Below are 24,914 nucleotides of genomic sequence, written 5' to 3' on the forward strand. Positions count from 1 at the left end.
ACTCTAGTAAAAATTAGTGCATCTCTTCTAGTGGAATCAAAGAGCAAAACCCTACTTTGGTATGAAGTTAATATTTTTTATACAGGTTGCTACACAAGGACAGTGTTCTTTTGAAGACTGAGAATGAGAAATACACTTTTTAGTATGAATTTACAATTTTTTTTCAGACATAACATTGTCTTAGAGTATCAATACTGAGACCAATACTATTGAACATCATTATTGGTGACCTAGATAGCGGGACAGATTGAACCCTCAGCAAATTGCAGACAATAGAGAACCAACTGTGGGGAGAGGCTAGTACACCAAAGGAGTGTTCTGCCATTTAGAGAAACCTCAGCAGATGGGAAAAATGGACTGATAGTCATCTCATGGAGTTGAACAAAGAGAAGGGACAAGTCCTGCACCCAGGCAGGAATGACGTCATTGCACCAGTACAGTGTGGGGACTGACTGGCTGGAAGGCTGGCTGGCAGCAAAGGTCTTTGCAGCTGAGAAGGCCAGCAGTGTTGTGAGCAATGTGTATATATACCTTATAAGAATGTGAAGAAGACAGAGCCTGTTATCTCTGTGGAGGCCTGTGACAGGCTAAGAGGCAGTAGGCTCGTATTAATGTATGGGAAATAAAGGCTTTTTTTCTAATGTTTAAATGGTGTTTTTTCTGGGCAAACTGGAACCAGATACCCCAAGGAGTTGCAGAGACTCCTCCATCCATGGAGATAGTAGAAATCCAACTGGATATGGCCGTGAATAACCTACTCGTGATTGACCTTGTTGTAAGGTGGGGGAGGGATAAGTTGGACTAAGTGATCTTCAGAGGCTTCTTCCAACCTTAGCAATGCTGTTGTTCTCTGAAAAGTAATTGTGAATAGGCTGGGTTACAGAGTCACAACTTGCTTTTAGAGGTATCTCTTTAGTGATTGACATTGCGTAGTTGAAATGGTTACAGACCATTCTGGAGAAGATTATCCAGCAAATTGGCATTTCAGATTGGCATTTCAGTACAGCACTGACTGCTGATCATTTACCTGATGAGTGTAAAATATTGGACAGACAAATAGTACTCATCTTTTTGGAGAAGAGTTGAAGGTGGAACAGGACATACAGAACTTTTTAGGAACTACGTGGAAACTGACATTGCTTTGCTGACAGGCAGTGTGTAAGTACTGGAAATAAGATGGTTATCTGTGATTCCTAGATGAAGGAAGAGACACAGACCAGGGGAAGAGAAGGGTCTGTCTGTCTTTCCAACTGACATCTTACAGGCTAGCAGTGCCAGCAGTACCAGAGGAGCTGCTGAATGTTATTTCCATGTATGATTAGGAGACGCAGTATCACTCTCGAAGTATTCAGACTTGCTTTTTCCTGAATTTTGCTATATTAGTATTGTGTAAGAGCACTAATGAAACAGGTGCGCAAAAATCTTTTTAAAGACAAATGTAACAGAAATGAGAACAAATGCGGTGAGACACAATTGTAGTTCTTCGACTTGAAATAAGAAAAGTAGAAAATTAAAATTAGATTTCATGAAGAAACAGTTTCTAATTTGAACACAATTTCTAAAGTACTTGTTACTCACTTGTATACTGGAAAGCAAAATAAAGCAGCGTTGTACTTGATGTAGCCAAAGTTGGAGCACTGTCAGAATAATCAGTTTCTAGTATCCTTAATTGAAAAATGACATGCTTATTAACAAGTGAAGAACTGATCAGTGATTGTGTTATTTGCTCCATAATTCTGATGCAGCTTTATGTTTTTGTTTACTAGAGATGAAATCAAAGTTAAAAGCTTATTGAACAAAATATTTAAGAAACCTGCTCCTCTGCAGCTTCAGAAGGTCCCTGTCTTGGTTTTGGTTGGGAGAGAGTTAATTGCCTTCTTGGCAGCTGGTAGATGCTGGAGTTTTCCTTTTTTTCCTGACAGTTCTCCCCAGCCCCAGCAGGGGAAGGGAGACTGGGAGTGAGCTCATCTGGGGTTAAACCATAACAGTTGGTTTTGGACTTCCTTTGTTCCCACACCAGCCCCTTCCTTGCTCAACCTTCTCACACTCTGCCCAGCTCTGTGTCACAGGGGTTGAGAAAGAACATTTTGGTAACTGAAACAAAATAATAATTATAATAACAATAATAACTGTAGTGGGAAGGAGAGAGAGGGGAATAAAACCCCAGACAAACAAGTGACGTACAACACAATCACTCACCACCCGCCAAGCGATGCCCAGCCTGGCCAACTCCGCCTTATGGTATGGAATATCCCTTTGGCCAGTTTGGGTCAGCTCTCCCTCACAGAGTCTTGTGCACCTGGTTGCTGGCAGAACGTGGGATATTGAAAAGTCCTTGATACAGGGTAGGCAGCAACTAAAACATCAGTGCATTGTCAGCATTATCCAAAAAACAGCACTGTACCAGTTACTAGAAAGAAAATTAACTGTCCTGGCCAAAACCAGGACAGTCATGGTAGATGATACTGTCAGAGTATCAATCCAGGTAGTGATACTAGGCATAACTTAATGTGTCCTTCCATAATTTATCTAATAACTGTTGATTTCCTGCCTTTTCTAAATACTAGAGGTTTAAATATTCACACCTAATGGTGTGAATTGAAAAAGTTGGTATGCATAAGTGTGGCTTTTGTGTCATATCTAGAAGTTAGTTTTTAACTTTCCTGTTTTTCTTTGATGGCTCTTCCAATCTGGTTTTCCTGCTGTATGAAGAGCTGATAGGAGAAAATCATCTTGTTCTGTCAAAGATAGGTTCTGCATTTATGTTGAATGAAGCTTTACTAGATTAGTTTTTGCTTCAACATGTGCCTCTGCATGTTTGCAACCAGTTATTTAAGGTTTTGTTTCATTCAGGATCAAACTCCATAACGACAACTTCAGCAAACTCCAGTTATGTAAAACAGCTGTTCTGTAAAATACAAGCTCTTCTGTGTGCTGTAGAATGATAGCATTCTGTTTGCTGAGCAAGGACCACTAGAAAAACAGTAAATATTTGCTTATTTATTCTGATTTTGACAACAGCTTGGGATTAATTGTTAACGGTTTACTTCTAAACCAACAGGAATTCTAGCTCATGTATTAAATTTCATTCATAAATTAAATTTCAGTCAGGTTAACCTGAAGTTTCGGTTATCTTCAGGTTGTAGTGTTACGTTTTCAATTTCATATTACTCAAGTTATGCCATTGTCTTAATATGGCACTTCATTCAATTGAATTCTTTTCCTGACTGAGGAAACTCTTAGTTAGTACAGGATTAGTGAATTCAGTGTGTTTCCATTGTTATCAAGCATGCGATGATTTAAAAAAATAGTATTTGAAAGGGTACAAACTTTTTTTCTACTTCAAGCCCTTGCCTTTCCCACCAAACTGGCACATAAGAAATATTTTTTTTTCTTTGTACAGTTTCTGTATTGTTGGTGATTTATAATGTTAAATTCAGGGATAATTGCACAGTGGATGTGTTAGATCATTTATGAGCTTTCTCCTTTTATCTGGTTCCTGAGTTTATTATTTTGGGGTTTGATGATCTTGAATTTCTTGGTCCTGTAGAGAAAGGCGTAAAAGGAAGAGTAGAAGTCCTTCCAAGTCTCCTAAAACATCGAAAACGGCAAAAAGAAAGTCTTCACGAACTCCTTCCCCCAGAAGGTCAGTTTGATGTAAACATAAAAGTTAATGATCAGTAAAGAGGGTAGGATTTATAACATTTTCATTTTTTTATTGCCTTTGCACTAATCATCTCAGATGATTACAGTTAGTCAGTATGATTCAGTTTTAATTTAAAACCAACCCAAAACCTTAATGGATTTTAGCTTTGGTATGCTTTCAGTGGGAGAGTTTCAAATCAATCAGCAATGCAAATTTGCTTCAAAATGGTAAAACCCTTTCATCTGATAGAGATCATTTTGCTTTTTTTTTGGCAAATACAGTGCGGACTGATCACTTTTACACTCTTTAGCTCTCTTCAAGTCAAAAAATCCTCTTGCCTTTATGAAAGGTTTTTCTGTTACATTTTAGGGTTTTTTTAAAATGCACAGCAGAGAGTTTAAGTTAGCAGTCAAATAGTTTGAAGTTGGATCAAATCCTAATTTGACTAAAAATTTTTTGAAACAGAAACAAGAAAGAAAAAAAAAGAGAAAGAGATACAAACAATGAAAGAAGAGAAAGAGAACGCTCCACCTCCAAGAAAAAAAGTAGTAAAGAAAAAGAGGGAAAGGAGAAATCTGACAAAAGCACCACTGCTTTGAAGGTAAGCTTGCGTGACCCAAGTGATCAACAGACTAAAGTGGTGGTAGTGAAGCCATTACTGAAATTCCCTCCCTCCTTTTTCTTTCTTTTCATCTGACCGTCTTTTACTTCTTCTGTTTTCCTTGTGAAATTATTACTGTTTGGGTTTAGTTTTTGCTAGTTGGAGACCCGCAGTTGGGATGAGTGGGCCAGTTGGTAAGTCTCCATGTTTGAACTATACTGGACCTGCAGGAGTGTACAGAAACACTTAGTTTTGTTACTCTTTCCTGTTGTGTGCCGTATGTTAGGAATTGGCTGGCTGCCTACCTCTGTGAACAGGCAGACCATGTAACTAAGAAACAGTGTTCAGAGGCATCTTGACTGTCAAGCTGAAAACATTATTTAAATAAACTTTCACTGTGCAGTTCAGCCTCTCCCTCGTTGCCTTGGTCCTGGTCTGTGTATTGGATTCTGCAGGAGTAGAGTTGAACAATTGGGCAAGAGTGATATGGGATTTTTCCCGCAAAAGAGAAGGTGCTGCAATTAAGAAAAGAAACATCTTCAAACTGTTTAATTCTAGAATTTGAATAGCAGCATGCTTTAAAGAGTAGTTTGTTGTGCTCAGAATTATACAACTGTTATAAAACGGCTGATTTATGTCGTTCTACAAAGTTTAAGTATCTTACCTAAGAACTCTGTTAAAATGCATCAGATACCTAAAAAAATAGGAAAGAAAAAATGTAGTCCTGTTTTATTAAAAAAATGTGGTGAAATCTTAATTTCTGGAGCTGTTTCTCATAGGTGCTGCTTGTTCTGTTTTTTAAGAATATAGATAATAAAGACAGATCACTTTATGGCAGTGATTTCTTGGATGATGGGTTGGTATGAGTTTCTAACTTCAGCCAATTGAAAAGAAAGCTTATTTTAAAAAAACAAGGGGCAAAGAAGTTCACACCCTCTGTTCTAAAAATTGCAGAGACAGGATAGACATGTAAAAATTGAGACAATAAAATTACCAAGAGTTGGTTGGAAGTCATATTGTATAATGCTAAGAAATATTTTTTTATAAAATTATTTTATCTTTGGTAGGAGAAAGATAACAATAAAGAGGATCAGAATTCAGAAACTGACAAGGAAGTAGACAATAGAGATGCACAAAGAACAGATGAAGTCAAACTACAACAGAATGGGAACTGTCAACCAAATGAAGAAAGCCTGTCAATTAAAATGGAAGAGGTTTAAAGCAAAGAATGGACTTGTGATTCAACTAAGGAATGAAATCCAAAGCATCTTATTTCCCAGAATGAGGAAGAAAATGTCAAAGCAATCAACCTGACCGTATTGGTAGTACTAGTAGTTCCTACAATTCTTGTGATAGCTTTGTTGTCTTCTTGCTGTAAAGCAAGAGAACACGGACCAGTCGTTATACCATGAAAAGGCAGATGCCATCAGAACTATTCATCTCTGAAAATCCATGCATTTCCATGATGGCTGTACTTGTAAAATTATGTATGTTACGTTTTGCTATAAGCTGTTACGAATAAGTAGAAACTGAAAGATGTAAACCTGTACTTCCCCAAAAAAGCTGAAGGTATGCATTGAAGGTTGTTTAAAATACTGCTTGTTGATGACTTGTGTTGTTTTGCCCTGTGGGTTAAAAAATCCCAGTGTGTAATGTTTGATGTGCTTGAAAATGGTGCATAAATGTACACACCTTCTTTCCTTGTAAATGACAACTGTAGGGAAAGGGGTTTTAAACATAAACACAGTTTTACCTTATGTTAAATACCCAAGAATTAGTATGTTTTTCATTTGCTCAATGCTTGAGATTCTTTGGGTTTATTATTTAAAAAGAATTTTTTACTAATATCCCTAAAATTAATATTTCTTTTAAAGTATTTGAACAATGCATGCTCTTTTTCTTTTCCTGTAAGGAACATTGCCATGTTATAGATATTTGGTTAGCTTACTGGGTTATTTTAGGATTGGTTCGTTTTGTTGTTTTCTTTGTCCTTACAGAAGTGAGCACATCAGTATGGTATTATCAGAACTTACAGCTTTGTTTTGAGATGTACTGCAGTGTGTCTGTTAAGCTGCAAATAGTACAGGTGCCATTAAGGAAATAATTTTTTTTCTTTGGTTAAAAAAATATGGGAGCACAAGCAGAAGCTTTAGTGCCTTCTTAAAATGTGATATTTTCTAGAAATGTATATGTGCTGTTACACATTTTCAGCTAAACCTTACATGATCTCTCTTGCTATTTTGCCACCACCATATTGTGGACAAGGATGCAAGTGATTTGTCAGAACGGTTGTTTGGTTCATTTGTTAAAATACTGAAGCTCCATTTTACTTTTATTTTTTATTCTTAAAGGAGATTTATAAATGAGAGCAAAGATGCAGTGTGGGGACCACCACTGTACAAAAGTAGTAGCTCAACATAAAACGTGTTCTGATCACCTGCATCAAGAAAGCCCTTAAGACATTTAATCTACATTTGGATGGCCTTAATTGTTACCTCTTGATCATCTTCTCTGATACCTGTAGGGTGATGTAGAAGGAATTGTTTGCGGGGATAAATAATTTGGGCAAGAAAGTTTAATTTACACAGGGCTTACATAGTAGAGGTTTTTTTCATTTTTTGGGAAGAAAGCATGTAAGAAGAGAATGACGAAATATTTTTGTCAAGGTAAAACATGGCTTGTGTTCTCTGAACTAATTTAATTGGTTACATGAGATTTCTGAAAAGTCATACTTCTAAGACATAATTATAGCTAAAGTGGAGTAGATTATTTTTACTACAACTTAATGCAATGGAATTAATTGCCTTACCTCATGGGAAGTGTTATTTCTTTCAGTTGAAATAAAAAAATTATAGTGTATTGGCTATTTGCTTTCTATCTGTTATACTTTTCTTTTGCATAGTTAATTCTTTCAGTGGGGGAGGAGACCATGTTACAGGGAACAAAAAATTTGCCCAATTCCCAAGGTAATCAAATCAATTTGATTGTGAAGCTGCTTAATCACTCTTCATTTTGTACAAGATTTAGTGTTCTTACCACTACACATTTAAGAGTACAGAAAATGCTTTACCATGTAAAGTATAGACAACCATAATTCTGATAAAGAATAACAAATCTGTGTGCTTACAGGAAGACTGTGAAGGATTGTGTCTTGCAACAACAGCTGTGTGGTTTATGATGTCTAAGTAGCATAGAGCAAAGAGATTGTTTCTATACTTGTTATCTTTGGTACCACTTCACTAATAAAATTAAGTATTTTAGAGGGAAATTTCTGCTGATGCATACTTATTAAAGGAATATTTTTAGACCACGTGGTCTTACTCAGCTTCTTTGATTCAGAATGTAGGTATCAGTGAAAACATGCATGTATTTTTTTATGGTATCTTTGAAAAGCGAAGTTTCTCCTTTGGGAAGAATTAGAATTCTTGAAGTGTATCATGTTTTAGCTGATATTAGTTTGTTATCTTTAGTTTTCTTATTCTGAAATTGGATAGCCCTATGATATATCAGTTATAGAATATGTAAAGGATTGTGTACACTTAGCTGAGAAACATGCCTTTGGAAATTGATAGTTAAAGGTGGCAGCCTTAATTTACTAGCTAACTTAGCACATATGTGAGGCTATATGCAGCACATTGTTATGTTGTTTGTGAATTATGGCTCCCTTACAGAAAGTTTTTGTTTGTTTGTTTTTTAAAAAAGGAAAAAAACCAAACAACCAAAGCAACCAGCCACCAAACACACACATTTCCTCCCCACCTCAAGTTGTATTTTCTTCCGAATACTTTGTTTTTTGATTTTACTTTGTAAATACTGTGCACATCCTGTGAGGAAGTTCAGTTCTGCCTGTTTGTATAGGATGTTTTATGGTTCCTCTCTTCCTAAAAAGCCACTACTAGAGAACTATTACTCCATAAAATGTGTATCTCAGCAGAGGGTAGTTAATTTTTAAACTGGTAGTGTAGCACAGTAATTAAGTTCCAGCTTGCTCCTACAGGATTGCGCACATTATCCATTGAATGTGTCCATCTTCCATGGGAAGTCCGTTGCCTCATTATTAACAAGCTTGCATGCTGAGCTGCCATGTCAGGTCACCTGGGTTTCTGCTTTATAAATGGGATTAAATTGAGTGGAGGTTTTCAAAACGGTGTAGTTCACAATAGCTCTGTTGCTTTACATGTAATTTCATCTGAATCAGCCTTTACTTGAAATTTTAATTGCTGAGAAAAGTGATGATGCGGTGCCATTTTGCAAAGATCATGTAAAGCACATATGCATAAGCTTCCATTAGTGCCCAGCAGTGTTTCTAGATAACAGACATGGCTTTTGGATGAAGAAGATAGCAGAAGAAAACTGCTGGTGGATGAAACAGGATTTCAAGCTCAAGATAGAGGTGGCTGTGGCTTAGATAAATTCATCAGTCAATGGATTTACACAGGTGTGAGGGATGGAATTTTGTTCGCAAACACTGATAGTATGGTATGTTAAGAATGCTGGTTTTTTCATATTTCAGAACTAGAAGCAGGGATAAAAGCACTGAGATAGAAACTAGAAATATCTGAAGAATACCTGGGAAATTGATGAGATGTGGGTTCTGCCTACTCATTAATCACCTGCTAATTTTTTTTGATGGCACATCAAAATAGATACATCTGAACTAGCCTTATATTTGATGGCTGACAGCAGCAACCTATCCACAGCTTGGATTCTGAAATGAGCTGTGGACACTTGAATATGTTACTCTGCTGCAAGGGAAGAAGATTCTGTACTCTCTAATATGCTTTGCGTTGCTTGCTGGTGTTCTCTGGCCCATTTACATCTAAGGCAGTACCGGAAATTACTTTGAAACCCTGCAGGTCTGTTACAGCGTAGCTTCTCTTTGTTCTGCTTAGCTTGTGCTGATACTTTGTAATAGTAACTAAAGTGGGGATTTTCTTTTGGTCTAAGAAAGAGATAAGTGAAGGCTGCTTTGTATGTTATAAATTATTGTATAGTTCTTACCTGTCCTTACCTGTCCTTATTACTCAATTTTTTCATTCATGTGTATGACCATTGCAAGGAGTAATGTCATAGTGATGTGTATTGTCTACTTTAAAGTCTGAAGCATCTTCGCATCACTGTCTTTTTGTTGGTTTGTAATGAAAGAAGATGGAGTTCATGTACTTTTAGAGGGGGGAGGAAAGAATCCAAAGTGTGATAATTCCATCATAATGGTAAAACGGTCTTTAGGATGTGAATTCTGAATAATGAACTGGGTCATATTATGGGTCCCACCTGCCACTTGTATTTTCCATTTTATAGCAATCAGTTATTGCCTTTGGTGTTAATCATAAGTTTAAACGTGAAAATTTGATTTAGTGGCATAAATGCTGAGATCTGTAAATGGCTAAAATCATGTCAATCAGTAGGCACTTAGTTCAGAGAGATGCAGTTTTCTCACTAGAGATTGGAGTGTGAAGAGTTGAAATATGTAGATATTGTTAAGTGTTAGTGCCTAAAGAGAATCTAAAATTTAATTTTGTTTGCTAATATGTAAACAGAACAGAAGCTTTCAGCTTGTACCTTAGGTTTATTTTTATATGTTGAAAAGTGTAATTAAAATTATATTGAAAACTAAAAGCACAAAAGGGGATTTTTTTATGTATGAGAATCATACTTTCAATTGTTTAATTTTAGTCTTTTAAAAAATGTCATTGCATGCAGTATTTATTTTTATCAAGAATGCCTTGTTTGTAAGTCCTGTTGCAGGATCTGAGCATGTTAGTGTGTGGCTTTCTTCTGTATTCTCTTCAATGGACAACAGCTTAATAAACTTGTCTGACAATATACAGAGACAGCTACTTTCCAGCTAGTTTGAGGAGATGAAGCTGTTTACACATCGACTATGTATTGTTCAAATAAATGCCACAGTTGAGAAGCTATCTACAAACTTCAGTTTCAGTATTTTCTAAACACATGAACTCTTACTATGCAAGAGGGAAAATTTTTTTTTTTTTAAATTGTTGTGACAGTCAATTTTAAGATTATTGAGCTTAATAGAGGAGAACATGGACAGCAAAAGTGAGTTTTTAGCTGTTTACATATTCCATTCTAGAAAGCTTCAGCTTACACTTTTTTAAAATTTTGTTGCATTTTTTGTGTTCATCTAGTGCCAAATCTGAGATTAGAGGGTCTTGGTGTACAAAATGTGTTCTGTACTAATCTTTATAATGAAATTATTCTTCTCACACTGAAAAAGTTACGTGTGTCATCTTTAGCCTAAAAGATGTATCAGCAATGGTAAAAGAGTAATTTCATCTTCCTTTCACTCAGTTCTTCATGTCACTAATGAGGCTGTCAGTTAAGTAGCTTTCTTAGAAGAAGTCGTAGCTCTACTCCTTCCCTAGTGCAAAGATTTAGAACTACTGCTGCACTGAGGAGTAAATCATGGGCAACTTAAAAATTGCTACTTTGAAAAGCCATCATTTGCGTAATATAATTCATTTACATAATATAATTTAAGCAAAGGAATGAGTGATCCACTCCAGAAACACCAGGAGACTGATTTAACGTTCACAATTTATGTAGCCTGTCAGTACATCCTTTCTGGTATTTTCCCCACTGATACGGGAGCTGTGTCTCCTTTGTTACACACAAATCACACTTATCACTGTCTGGGTTCAGATATAGCTGGGGAACCTGAGCACCCCAGCAGCAAAAGTATTATTTCCCTTCTGTAAGTTCGATATTTCTAGTAATAATGTAGGTATTCTAAGTTTAATTAATAGGTAACCAAACTTGTGCTATGTTGGTATAGTATATTTTTGCATTAATGAAGCAACTATGAAATGGTACATACAAAGAAATGTTAAATGCTCTTATGTAGTTGTTATTTTCATAAATAAACAATGTTCCAAAGTTTTAATGGTGTCATAAACTCACTTCCACTACATTTGGATGAGATACAGTGAATTACTCTGAAGCAAGTCTCTCTCTCTCTGTCTTTCCTTTTTTTTTTCTTTTCTTTTTTTCATAGGCTTCATCTGCCCCAGAATCAAGCGTTAGAAACTAAGTCTGTTCTACTGATACTGACAAGAATGTTACAGGAAGTGTGTTAAGGGTTTAAGTAATTGAATGTATCATCACTGTTTAGTTACAGAAGAGGCTTTTGAACCTCCTATGTGAATAGGGGAATTTTTTCTGCAGAGAAAAATACCATAGTTTCACCCGAGAAAGCTTGTCAGTTTCAAACAGTAAATCAATAAGTGTAACTGTATAGAAGACTATGTCAAAGTAGGATCAGGAGTTCAGGCAGAGCTTCTGACATTAACAGTCATACTGATGTATGTAATGGATATTTTCATAATAAAATTCACTTTTCGATGCTTAAGTTTCTCTATTGCTTTGTATAATGTGTAAGAATCCAAATAAACAGGAATGATTAAGGAACAAAAGTTTGGGATTTGCTTGTCAGCAGTGATCTGATCTTTGATTTTTGAGATCAGTTAATGCCTGTAAGGAGACTTATGGCTGGTTTACTTCCCACTGATCAGGGGTTTTAGTCAGCACATCTGTGGTCTGGATAACTGCATTTCACCATGCTGCTGCTCTGAATGTGAAAGCAGGGAAAAACTGATCTGAGAAACACTGAGATGACTGCAACAGTTCAGAACATGTATTAACTTTCTCTGTTATATACTGCCTACTTTATTTACGGAACTAATGAAAAGAAATTCTTCTAGAGAAGAAGAGTGAAAATTGACAAAAATAGTGATAGTCTTTTAAAATCAAGATTTTGTGTGCATGGCTTGTTTTGTCTCCTTTTTTCAAGAAAACAGGCAGACATGAGTGTTAGTACTTGTCTCTTATTGTGTACTTCTTCTACATCGGACCTGGGGAAGATTGTGCTTCTCCTTCTGTTTTTCTCTCTACAAATCTTACATTTCTTCTTAAAGATAAAGCCTAAAGAAAACCCTCCATTTTTATTGAAGTAATATTTTCAACAGTTGCTTTGGATTACTGGATTGAGAAGTTAAAAGTAAATGCATCAGTCCACGAGAAGTAACATTTTCCATAATTGTTCGTCTGCTTTGTTCAATATTAAGGAGATGATACTCTTCTTATTCAGCTAAGAGTCATTTAATAAGTTTTCTGAGCTGTTATGTCTTTCTATTAGCATGGCATTTTCCTTACAAGGATTCAACTCTTACACATCTCAATCCTCATCAAGGCTAGGTATCTAGGAAGGACTAGTCTTGCCTGAACCATGCTGTAAATCATACTAACCCATGTTACAGATCAGTATTTCTGGATGAAATACAAGAGAGGATAAATAGAAGAATGTTATGAGATGGTATATATTATCCAGTAACAAACATGTAATGCTTTTGGTTTGTTTTGGTGTGCCCAATAAAACTGTTGAGCCAGAGGAGATTTTGCATTTCATTTATCCAAGTTTCATTTGTATCACCAAGGAGATCCTTTGATTCACTAAGATCTTCTGACCTTTGATATGTTTGCTCTGTTATGTTTGATTTGCTGCCTAATTTCCAAAGAGGATGGACAGATGGCAGTTGTATGTTTATGGTATAAGCCTGGGAGACCTAGAGGCTGCTTTATAGGGCTATTTCTCAGATAATGTGGGACATGCAGTAAGTCACTCTAATACTCTCTAATTTTATATCAAGACTTAGAATACTTTCTTTGTTCAGTAGAAGTGTGTCAGTGCTGAATTAATTAGCTTGAAGTACACTTCAGAATCTTTAGATGGAAGAAGGTGTTAGACCTGGGTCATTGCATTGCATTGAATGCATTAGAAAGGGGGTTTGACTGTGGTTTTTTGACTGGATGAAAAATGGCAGGTATTGCATAAGTTAATTCATTCTAGTAAATCAAATTCCTTTGCTCATTTTTACCTATGGAAATTTATAGTTGTAAGGAATGTAGTAATTCAGCAGGCGATAATAAAACATATAAATCCTACTACTTTTATTTAATAACTTTCTTCTGTCAGATGTCCAATAGTAGCTCATAACTGCAAGTGAAGCGAGTATTATGTCCCTTTTGAAGTGATCGTGTTTTGTGGCTTCCGTGTCATCTTCTGCCTGTAAGATTAGAAATTTTTGCTTTTATGCTTGTTATCAAGAGGGATGAATAGAGATCTATAAAGACCACAAAAGTAAAAGTTTTTATTTTAGAAGCTATATCAGCCTTCCAGATCGTAGTTCTCAAGAGCTCTGTAAAAGCAATCAAGCATCATTCCTGATCTGTCTCCTGTCATAAAGAAGTGATTAACTGTCCAAGCCTGCTGGTAGCACTGTTCAGTCATCTTCTGACTTAAAGGCGCACACTTGATATATGAAGTGCCTAACATTAGTGATCAAACATCTCTGGGTGTGATGATTATACCATGTAAACTGTTGCTATTACTTGGTGCTTAGATAACGGGAAGCTGTGACAATGTTAGGGTGGAACAGAGGTTTTGAAAAGAATGCTTTCCAGCACAATACAAAATCAATAGGTGGAAAACTTCCTTTTTAAATATGGTTCTGTGTATCACTTACCAAGACTTTCCAAATCACAAACTTGGATTTGCTATAGTGGTACCTTATTTTGAAAATGTTGCCATTATTGCTAAGAACACGATCTGGTTGTATGACTCAAGTGAGAAATCTCCAGGAAAGGTTCAAGCCGCTGAAGGCTTGTTGAGGGAATTACAGTGTGGAGACAGAAATGTTTACGCCAAAATCTGGTGTAGGAAGAGCATCTTCTGGAAGTTAGGCTATGCCACACTGCGGTATAAAATTCAGTACTCGAGCACCCCCTCTTGACCTATCACAAGTTTCAGATAGTGTTTGAAATACTGTGTATTTAGACATAGAGTGTGCTACAGGCTTTGTTACAAGCCTACTGCAAAGTACCACTATTTTTAGTACTCTACAACTGCTATTTTTGTGCCCTAGTGTAGAAGTAATCTGCTAAGAGGCACTGGAATGTGATGTACCTATTTATACGTTAATAGGAGATACTCCATGTATGTTGCAGAGCCTTTTTAGTCATACCTAAAATAGGTTTGTTTTGACTTTGATGTTATGCCCAGTTCATTTTCTGGTGCCTTGGAACAACCCTGGAGGACTGAGTCTGATGTATGTTGGAGCTTTGCATTTGATTACATGCACTTAATTAGCTGATGAAATGTATTTGTTTGAACTGTTTCTTTTGGAGGATGGAAGGTAAATTAGAATGCCTGTGAGTAGGAAGGTGTTTTTATTTAATGAGAGAAAATGAAGTAAATTAGAGCTCTATAGTCCTTACTGCAGTGCAGTTTATGACTGCAATGAGAATTTTGCCAGCAAAGAAAAGAGAGAGGAACTGTAATGTTGGATTCTGTAACATGGCATTAGACAGAGTACCATGATGCCAGTGTGCAAAATTGGGCCACCTGGGCAGCATGGCTGGTTCCAGTTCCAAGACATTTTGGGGCTGCTGGAAGGACAGACAATGCAAGTGGAGGGATGTAAGGAAAAATAGGCACTGTATCTTCCATTTTATTCCTAGGGGTTGGAGGTCTGTCCATCGCCTTTGTTCCCTGCATCCAATCCATCCCTTTTGTTCCTGGAAGCTTTCAAATAACTAACCAGTATTAAAAAACCCAACCAACAAAACCCATATGAAACAACAACAAAACCAACAAAAAACCCCAACAACAACATAAAACATGACTGTCCTTAGAAACTGAAAAAGTAGTATTCTGTTATGCTTGTGACTGGTTCTCCAGTGTTGCAGAGAGGATGCTTGAAAAATGTCGGAGTAAGAAACATTCTTAGTGCAAATGGCATCAAAGCAATTGTATAATGGGCTTATGAGTACACACACAACACCTTTTGGAATTGCAAACTCCTCAAGCATTCCAATGGAGATACAGCCTATATATGGTGAATTCAAGTATGCTGCCATACTTTTGCTTCTCTTGCTTATTTTTGAAAAATCTTAAGCATCTTCTGATGAAGGTTGAACAAACATTGAAAGAGAATGAACAGAATCACATACCACTGGGTTATTTTAACTGGTTTTGGAGCTAGGGATTTTCTCAGCATCTACAAAATCTCTTATGTTATTGGTGAAAATATCTGTATTTTTTTCCTAGTGGGATCTTTTAATAGCAATGTTAATTTTCATTGAGCCAATGCATTTGATGTAAATTTTATCTCAACTTTACCACAAATGCTTTACAGCACTGAAGAACATTTGTATGACCCAATGTAACCAGTTAGAACTTCAGTGTGACTGTGTGCTATTGCTTTTTCAACTATGAGGTACTGGCCCATGTGTTGAGAAGCTACAATAGAGTCTTTGCCTAAATAGCTCATATGTGTATGTTGTATGGACATTCGCAATTACAGCTAGTTGGACACTGCAGAAACACAGGTAGCCTCCTTTCCAAAAGTTTGTATCTTGAATATAACACACAGAAGTCATGATGGCCAAATTAATTTCTGGACGGTGTAACACATCAGACCTCCAGATACCGATCATGCAACCACAGATATCATGCCAAAAGGGCATTACTGAGTCTCATGGATCCTAGTTCTGGTGATATCCAGTAATCACATGAATTAAATCAGTGCCAGAATGGTTATTTAATTACAACTCACAAGAAAGGTGATTATTGCTGATTGCTAAGTACCTTGGCAAAGTTAACAGTAGCAATTACTGTTTGGAAAAGGTCAGAGAATACCCATAAGAGCCTTATTGTTCTGCTATCCATTTCTGTGGTAGCAATCTACTGAAAACTGACTTCGTAATTTTTCAGATAAAGTAGCATGTCCACCACTCTCCAGCCTGCCTAGACTCCAGTGTCTCCAGTAAGGACCTGAGTCAATTCCGTGTCAGCTTCCCTGTCAGGGCTGGCTGTAGCTGTGCCTGTCATTCCTCAGGATTTTCCTTTGTCCTGCCTGTGTCTACCAGTTCAATAAATCCAGATTATTTCCTTGGTTCATTTATTTCTGTAAAAGTTTTAGCCTTCACCCGGGGGAGGCTTTGTGCAAGGAAGTTAGAGCACAGGTCTTACGAGGAGCAGCTGAGGGAGCTGAGGTGGTTTAGCCTGGAGAAAAGGAGGCTCAAGGGAGACTTTATTGCTCTTTACAACTACCTGAAAGGTGGTTTCAGTGAGGTGGGACTTGGTATGTTGTCACAGGCAACAAGTGACAGGATGGGAGGAAATGGCCTCAATTTACACCAGGGGAGGTTTAGATTGAATATTTGGAAAAAATTTCTTCATGGAAAGGATTTCAAGCCTTGGGACAGACTGTCTGGTTAACTGTAAGTGTCACCATTCCTGAAGACACTTCAGGGACATGGTTTAGTGGTGGGCTTGGCAGTGTTAGGTTTGCAGTTGAACTCAATCCTAAAGGTCTTTTCCAACCTCAGTGATTCTGTGATTCTGTGGGATCTCTGAGGATGGGCAATGTGAATGACCATTTCTAGCATAGCAGGTTGTTTTCAATTTTATTAATCAAACTGATGCTTCTGCTGTAGAAGTGAAATAGATACAAAAATAAGATTATTCCCACCTTAGCACCATTGGCATGGAGTGATTAGTCTTAGCAGCACTCTTCTATAAACATTGCTCAGAAGTGAGTGCTGTAAGCTGTCACAAGTTTTATTACCCAGGTTCATACATGTTCCATCAATGCAGTGCCAGGATACAGTTAAACCATTCAAGCAGCAGATACACAGTGCCACCAAGAGAGAGAAACAGGCAAACCAAAAGCCTGTGACACAGAACCAAGAGCTCCAAGACAAGTATCTTCTGTAAGCAGAGGTCTTTCATGAAGTGCTCTATTATTTTGCAATTTTTGTAGCAGTAAGTGGTGTTGACTCGAGGGACAGGATGCCCCTTGCTTTCCACAGGACTCGGCTCAAGTGCAGATACCATTGTGCCATAAAGGTGACTTTCAGGGTTGTCGAAGTACTCCAAAGGCTTAGGGTTTTAGGGGATTTGTAGATACTTGGTAGTTACTATTACTCATTTGGTAACTAATACAGAGTGAAAAATCCTCTTCAGTATTGTGGTTGCTGCAATCTCCTCTTCCAGGTTCAGTATCTATTTATTTTTCTCTGAAACACTAATTATTTTCAGTGCTAATTACTGCACTGTAGTCCAACCTTAAGCATTAACCAAAAAAAAAGCCAAACCAAACAACCCCCCCCCAAAAAAAAAGTAAAAAATACACCTTCATGTCCATGGAAGAAAAAACAACTACTCTGGATACCAGAAAAAAATGAGTGTGTACTACCTTTGCTTTGTGCATGTTTTTAGAGTCTGTATTAGTGACTGAATTTTTCTTTCCTTTCTCTGTAAATATAAAATGCTAACACATTGTAACCTTGCAGTATAATACTCAATGCTATAAATCACTATGCTTATGTGCCTCCAGGCCTGTGGTTAAGTGTCTAAGCTTTTATCGTATCTAAATTCTAATGCTAACAGTGGTCATCTAGAGCTATTTGACTGGGAAAAGAAAGGAAAAAAATAACTATGAAATGCCTTGGGCTTTGTGATCTTGAGTCTTCATACCTGCAATTTCACTCTTAGTATAACATGTATTGAAGCTGAGACTATTGAAGCTAAGAACACAACTGAAACCGCTTGAATAGTACTCTAGCACATGGAATGAGCTATCTGACATGTTTATTAGTAGAGGAAGGGTTCTGTAGTCACTGTACAGTCACATCAGTTATGCACACACCTTTTTAAACTGCCCGAAGAGGTCAGGCAGTACAATTAAAAATCCCCATAAAAGAACCAACCAAAAAAACAAACCACAGAAAACTATTTTACCCTAACCTGTGTCTCCTAATCCCATGTCTCTGAGTAGGTGCATTATTCCAATAAAGCATCCTTTTTGGCTGGATGAAACTATTTAACAAGTGTACTCCTCTATTTCTCTCCACATAAAAAGTTCTTTCTTTGCTCTCAAAAAATACATCATGATGGGATGAGTTCTTAGTTTATATCTAATCTTCACACCAGGGTTTTTCATGTATCTCTCATTCTCCCATATGTACTGGTTATAGCCGTTATATAAAATATTGCTCTAATGAGATCAGTTAAGAATTACATATACTGTGAGCTTTATAACTGAAAGTGCAATACGTCCATCTCTTCTATTTGAGAGCCATGTGTTCTTCTAGGACAATTCTTCTGTCCTGATATATACATTTTCTTTAGCAGGATGTCAGAAAATGGCTAATATCATGGAGTTAATGCTCACTAGGTCAAAAGCCCTGTCTATTGAGTTTCACATATGAAGGCTGCTTCAGGTATTGAAACTGTTTGCAAATCTTAGGTTTAATTCTACTTATTTACTTTATCCATAACAGAATATGTACTGGTTTGGAAGGTGCAGAGTAAGAGAAAAAGATTTCAATAATTACAGGGATGAGTAAGCTATTGAAAGTGCCGACTACACAAGGAAAATAAGTTGCTCTGACCAGAAATGAAAGAAATATTGTAAGTAAGGACTGTGGATAATTCTTATATTTGGGAAATGGACAAATTATGACTACTTGATAGTGATTGTATATTGGTACTTCGTTGTCCTTAACAGTTTTTCATTTCAATCCCACTATTAAATATTACAAGTAAAAATAGCTCCACTAATAGCAGGATCATTTGCATTCTCCTAAATTCAAATCAGGCAAAGTCACCAGACTGAAGTTTTAAAAAAAGAAGAAAGACATTTAAAAGACTGTCCAAACCTTTGCAGTCTCTGTGGAGTGCTCCTGTTACCCACTTTTTAAATTACCAGATTTACCAAACACGAGTGAGAAGGTGTACATTGTTTTGTGGGAGAATAATGAATTCTAAGTGTTAAGAAAAAAACCCAGTGCATAACTCACAGTGAAAGACAGGTAATTCCTGCCAATCCTAACAGATATAGAGATACATAAACAAAGAAAGAGTGAATTTAAATAAGAGAAGTGAATAAAACAGGTTTTGTTATAGGGCCTCACTAAATTGATGAAGTGGGGGATATGGAGTTTTTTTGAGCTTTTTGCAAGTATGGCTATTCTGTAAGCCATACTGCCAAGTATGCATAGAAATACTTGTGTGAATGTGAATTGTCCCTCACTTTTAATAAGAGAATTTTTAAAAATGTCCATTTGTGGACCTTCTGGTGCTAACGGTACAGTTGATCAACTTCTTTCTCCACAAAGCAATTTTAATAAAATGCTCCTTGAGTTAGAGACAACAAAAAACTAGGCTTTCTTCAATAACAGCAAACCATTAATACCTATAGAGTTCATGACTGAGAAGTTCTTGTAAGGTAGAAAAATGGTTCAGACTTCCTTGCATTGTGGAGATACATGATGGAATCATATAGAAAGCATATTAAGAAAGACCCTTTTATCCCCCTTTTGTCTTCTTCCATCCAGTCTTTGGAGGGATCACAAACTGAACTATCTATCCAGCTCTTGAAGTCTATTCAACAGATACTGTCATTGCATGCAGTGTGAAATCATATCTAGAACTACATCTCAGAACCCATCATGAATGAGTTTCTCTGTATGTATAGATAAATGTAGGAAGAAATAGCCTTAATTTAATGCAAGTAAAAACTTCAGTACTATTAATGAAAGCTATCAGCATCTTCATTTACACACTATTTATCTACAATGTAAATCTTAAGATGTAAAACACTCAACAAATTGATAAACATAATTTTCAGTTCTTAATTTCAAAGCTTTACACTGTTTTCTTTGCCCACTTTGACCTGCTGGGGAGCTTCTTTGGAGTGTAGATACTTTTGCTGATTTTTTTTATTTATGATGTAATTTTACTTAAGAAGAACTTATGAGGTCTGAAAATCAGATCTTAAACTGGTCATAGTAGTTAAAGAATTTTGCTGATGGCAACAAAAACGCTGTGCTTAGAGCGGAAGTTTGAATGGCTCCTGAGTGCCCTGGGACTAAGTATCTAGCAAGAGGTATCTTACTGGAAGGTTTTTCCTATAGTCCCCTGTAAGATGGTAGGACTTTCCACAGAATGACTGTGGTGAAATAGCTAATCTAATTGTGTAATCAATCTATCTCACCAAGAAATTTTTCTGAAGTAGAGACAACTATTGCCCCAAGCTCACTGTCCTATACAGTCCTAATGACCCTAGTCAAGTATCAGAAGTTTTGGAAGTTTGGAAAATTATGAAGAGGCTTCAGTTCAAAATGACTTGTCCAATGGAAGTTGGTCCAGATGACAACAGTACTACCTGGCTTTGTTTGAGGTAGTCTTGGGGAGCAAACAATACCTTATGCACAGTTTGTGCAGGCTTACTGCTTAGTTCCATTTCCAGATGAGGATGAGCAGCTCTTTCAGGAAGCTTCACTGTCAGACTCATCAGGGCTTTCTGACTGAAATCCATGCTGGTGTAGTCACTCAAGAGTGGTACTGTAAAGGAAATGATACCTTCTTCACTTGTAACTGCTTCTGCAGGGATTTCTTCATGCCTCTGGCTTATGTCTATGTTATTGCTAGGTTTTTCTGACTGGTAGGTGTCACACGTGCTGTCTTCTCCACCATCTGTAAAGAGGCCAATCTTCAGAGGAGCCTTTGACTTATGCTCTATAACAAAAAGACTGGTGGTGTCATTGTCTGACAGGGCCTGAAGCAGTGAACTTGAAACAGGTTTCCAGTTAGTCTGTGAGACAAAGCAAGGAGAAAGATTAATATGCTAATTAATCTACTTCATCTCATCTTTCTTTTTAGAAACATGAAGGAAAATACTTATTTCCCTAATTTAGAGGACCATCTTCTCCTCTCCAATAGTATTTAAGCAAAGTTTTTCTTGCTTTTATATGTACTTGGGATCAAATGTGTTAGTGATAAAATGTAAGCCTCATGATGTGCTGTTCCGAGACCCACAGCTTTCAAAAAGTTTAACTTTGAAAAGCGACCAGACAAGATTGAACTGTCAACTGCTGCAAGCAGTTTGTTGTTAAACTTCATACCATGTTATGATCTAAGTATACCTGGGGTAACAGGTTTTTTGCAAATTCTGGATGATTAAATGAAAAACAGTAATACCAAGCATCCTTATTTTCCACTTAGATTGTTCTCCTAGGTTTGCCTTCTTTCGCTATAATATTTTTTAAATTATGGGCAGCCTGGTATAGCTATTAGCTTTTATTTATGTATATATTTCCTTTCTCCCCTACTTTTCCACCCCAAATTGCTTGAAACAAGCTACAAATCAAATAAATGTACAAAATATAGCAAGATTTGCTCCTTGCTTTTTTTTCGCAGTGTCCATTTGGGAATACCTTTCTCCACAGTTCATTAAGTGTTCAGAATACCAAATTACATCTAGACAATGTATGTAGTAATCTCTTTATTGTACTGTCTCCTCATATAGTACTTTTTTCTCTTTCCCCAAACTGTTATCTGATATCTGTTATTTCTGCACCTGCCATGTTATCAACATGTTATCAATATTTCTCTACCAGATGTGGCTAATACAGACTTTATTTTCTTTGACAGTTGCCTTGCTGCTGCAGGAACAGTTCAATTCATTTTAAATTAATATATATTTAAAAAAATATTTTATATAAAAGTAGCACTGTGGTTCATAATACCTATTTGTCCTTTCTATAACATGCAGCCTCAATGTATTTCATCTGCAATTCTTCACAATGGCAAATTATTCTTTGAACCTATTAGATTATTTTGGATGGTGGTTCTTACTCCTTTCTTGCTGAATTTCTATGCTGCAATTCAGCTCCACCTAAGCTCGTTATTACATCAAAACAGCTTCTGCTCTTGCATTTTCTTTAGGGCAGGAATTATGCAAATGCTGACTATGGTAGGTTTCTTTTTTTTTCCTTTGAGAAGACTAACTTCAAACAAATATTGAGTTTGCAGATTGCTGACTTTCTAAATGCTTGATAGATAAGATACAAGAGGATTAGGTGGAGTTATTTTTACTGGAGTGGTCAGTAGGCGTATCTGAATGCCAGCACTGAGAAACAGAAGTTGTTGGGTGCTCATAAGAAGAACAATTTCTTCAGCTGAACAAAATGGTGAAACGGCAATTTTTGAACAGCACCACTTTAGAAACTCTTTTATTCTGCATTACCTGGCTTTGGAAAAATACTATTTCATACTAGCTCTGAGCTCTCCACTTTTTAATCTACATTTAAATGAAAGAAAGGAAGGAAACAAGTGAGGAAGTCCTGATCTGGAATATGAAAGCCCATACTTGCTCTGTAGTAGGAAGCAATCCTGATGTTCAGCAAAACCTTTGATTATCAGCAGACTATCAAGGCCTTCTGAAATTTTGTTTGTGATTACTTCATTCTGTGTGCCAGTTTTGGCCAGTGTCTGGCTTGTAGATACCTACTAGCTCATGCCTGAAATTTGACTGGATAGAAGACTGCTTTGTTAAAGCTCACAAGTTGGCTTGTGAAACAAGATTTACAAGTGCCAAATTAAGTTCAGTTCTGTCAGAAAAAGAGATTTAAAAAGGAAAATGGTACAAGTTTCTACTCCAAAAACATAATGGTAGGTGGTCTGAGACTTAAGAGATAAACCTAGTTTTTCTATAAGACTTTTAGTATCAGATGTCAGCAAAACTGGAGGAGAAACTTGTTTAAAAGGGGGAAGGTAAGAAGGGGAAGATGCAAATAAATCCGCTAATAGGCAAACATGAATAATGTTATCTCCAGCAGCTCCTTCTAACAGCTGTAATTTCTTCTAACAGCTGATTTCTGGGCACTTCTTTAGTGCTGAAATTCAGGTATACTTATCAAAACATATGGGAAAGCTGTGGGCAAGATTCGAGCATGCTGCTCAGGCAGCTACCATCCAGAGCCCTTGGATTGCTCTGGAGGCAAGTAGAGATGGGACGAAGAGCAGACTTCAGAAAACACCATGTACATTATCTCTGTCGTGACACTTCTGTGGAAGTAGGCCACAATTCTTTACTTTGTACTTTGAGTAACTTGTACTTTATAATCAGTTCCAGCTCATGAAAACTGACTGAATAAAAAATATTTTCTCTCTTTAGACTCCATCTACCCTACTCAGGTTTGATTTGTTCTTTTGAGAACCATAACTTTAAAAATGCTCTATAATGTACTCAAAGACGTCCTGGACCTTTATTAAATTAAAAATTTAAAAATTAAAAATGTAGGCCTCTGCCTAAACAACCTTCCCTCATCCTATATTTTGAATATTACTCTGTCTTCCCAACTGTTGATATTAGATGTTTTCTAGGGTGAAGTGTGAAAGGACTAATAACTAGCATTACTAGTTATTCAGTAGGAAAGATCAGTAGGATCAGTAGGAAAGACCTCCCATGTGTGTTTTTTCACACCATTAGAAGAGTACTTACCATTTCTTGGAGTGCACTACTGTTTCTTGGGCTTGGTACGCTGGGCCAGCATGATATTTTCAATCTGTAAAGAAATATTCTAGGTTTATTGTCAGATTAAATGACTGGTATTTCCTATGCATTTAAATTAACTACCATTTATATTTGTATTTTTTATAACTACCACATATTCGTATTTTTGTGACCATGAAAACAAGGCATTTACAGAGACTTTTAAGCATAATGCTAATTAAAAGCTGAAGACTAAACTTGGTAGTCTACACTGAAATGCTGAGTTAGTGATTATTAGCATCTTTGTTTAATGACAAAGGAACTGTGACAGGTGCTGGTAATGTTGTCTCTTTCTACACATTTAATAATCGTATAATCTTAATCTGTTATAATTTCCACAAAGCCTCCATCTTCCTTTAGGGCTTTGGAACACATAGAAGGAAGTTTGTTTAAGTATTTGCTCCTGGGCTTTTACTTAGAAGTTTGCTTTGATTCAAATAAAGAGCAAGCTACTGCTGCGCTCAGCTCCTGTGAAATGGCACTAGTGGCCTGCAAGAGACTCTACAGGGGACACCACAGCTCCTTCTCTTTCCTGATTGTTTTGAGTTTAGCTTTTTCTGGAAGCTATTACATACAGTATCTCATCTCCATAAGAAAAAAAAAAGCCTCAACACAGCTGTGAGAGAGGCTGAGAGTTTAAGTAGACCATAACTCTGCCTTAGTGTTGACTTCAGTGTTTTCCTGTTCGGAAATTAAATCTAAACTCCATTAGAGTACTTTTTCTTTGTTTAAGCCATGGTTTGAGGTGAAGACTGAGGCTGTTGAGTTCCTCAATCTTCTTGCTGACTCCCGTGAAGATGGATGTTTGGCTGTCTGTTGAGTCTTTCCTTACTAATAAACAGGCAAATGAGGGAATCTCTGGGACACTTTATCTCAGTTCAAGGTATTCAATACTACTACAGATTTACAAATTTAATTGCTATTTTGTAGTGCTACCTATATGTAGGACTCCTGTGTGCTGCTTGATTGTTATCTGGGGGGTTTTTTCCTGTTCTTTCCTATTGGTCCTAGGCAATGAAGTCTAATCTTATGTTTAACACAACGAAGTTTACTCTAGGTCAAAACTTCTGTGTAGGTCTCAGAAGTTCTTGTCCAAAATGCTGGATCAGATACATAGCAACTTAAAGTACAGCCTGAAAATGTAAGAGCACAAGAGACTTAATGTGGAGTGCAGTGTCTGTTTCCCAGTGGCAAGGACAGGAGTTTAAGCTAAAGCAGGCTACGTCATGCTGTATGGCTTTCAAGC

The 24,914-nt window shown here is 36.8% G+C and overlaps 2 protein-coding genes across 6 annotated transcripts in view; one reads left to right on the forward strand and one right to left on the reverse strand.

Moving 5' to 3' along the window:
• The window catches only part of SREK1 (splicing regulatory glutamic acid and lysine rich protein 1), a 38,832-nt gene extending 27,216 nt beyond the window's left edge, over positions 1–11,616 (forward strand). For all 5 annotated transcript variants that reach the window (XM_032675494.1, XM_032675495.1, XM_032675496.1 and 2 more), the window contains 2 exons: positions 3,551–4,247; positions 5,315–11,616. In XM_032675494.1, coding sequence (XP_032531385.1) covers positions 3,551–3,656 — 106 coding nt within the window. In that variant the 3' untranslated portion in view covers positions 3,657–4,247; positions 5,315–11,616. The remainder of the gene's footprint in view (positions 1–3,550; positions 4,248–5,314) is intronic.
• An 8,385-nt stretch (positions 11,617–20,001) lies between these two features.
• LOC116780452 (leukemia inhibitory factor receptor-like) overlaps positions 20,002–24,914 on the reverse strand; it is a 28,859-nt gene continuing 23,946 nt past the window's right edge. The window contains exons 14-15 of the mRNA XM_032675490.1: positions 23,618–23,681; positions 20,002–20,926 (exon numbers count right to left, since the gene is read on the reverse strand). Coding sequence (XP_032531381.1) covers positions 20,444–20,926; positions 23,618–23,681 — 547 coding nt within the window. The 3' untranslated portion in view covers positions 20,002–20,443. The remainder of the gene's footprint in view (positions 20,927–23,617; positions 23,682–24,914) is intronic.

Source organism: Chiroxiphia lanceolata, chromosome Z (genome assembly GCF_009829145.1).
Source record: "Chiroxiphia lanceolata isolate bChiLan1 chromosome Z, bChiLan1.pri, whole genome shotgun sequence".
Classification (NCBI taxonomy): Eukaryota; Metazoa; Chordata; class Aves; order Passeriformes; family Pipridae; genus Chiroxiphia; species Chiroxiphia lanceolata.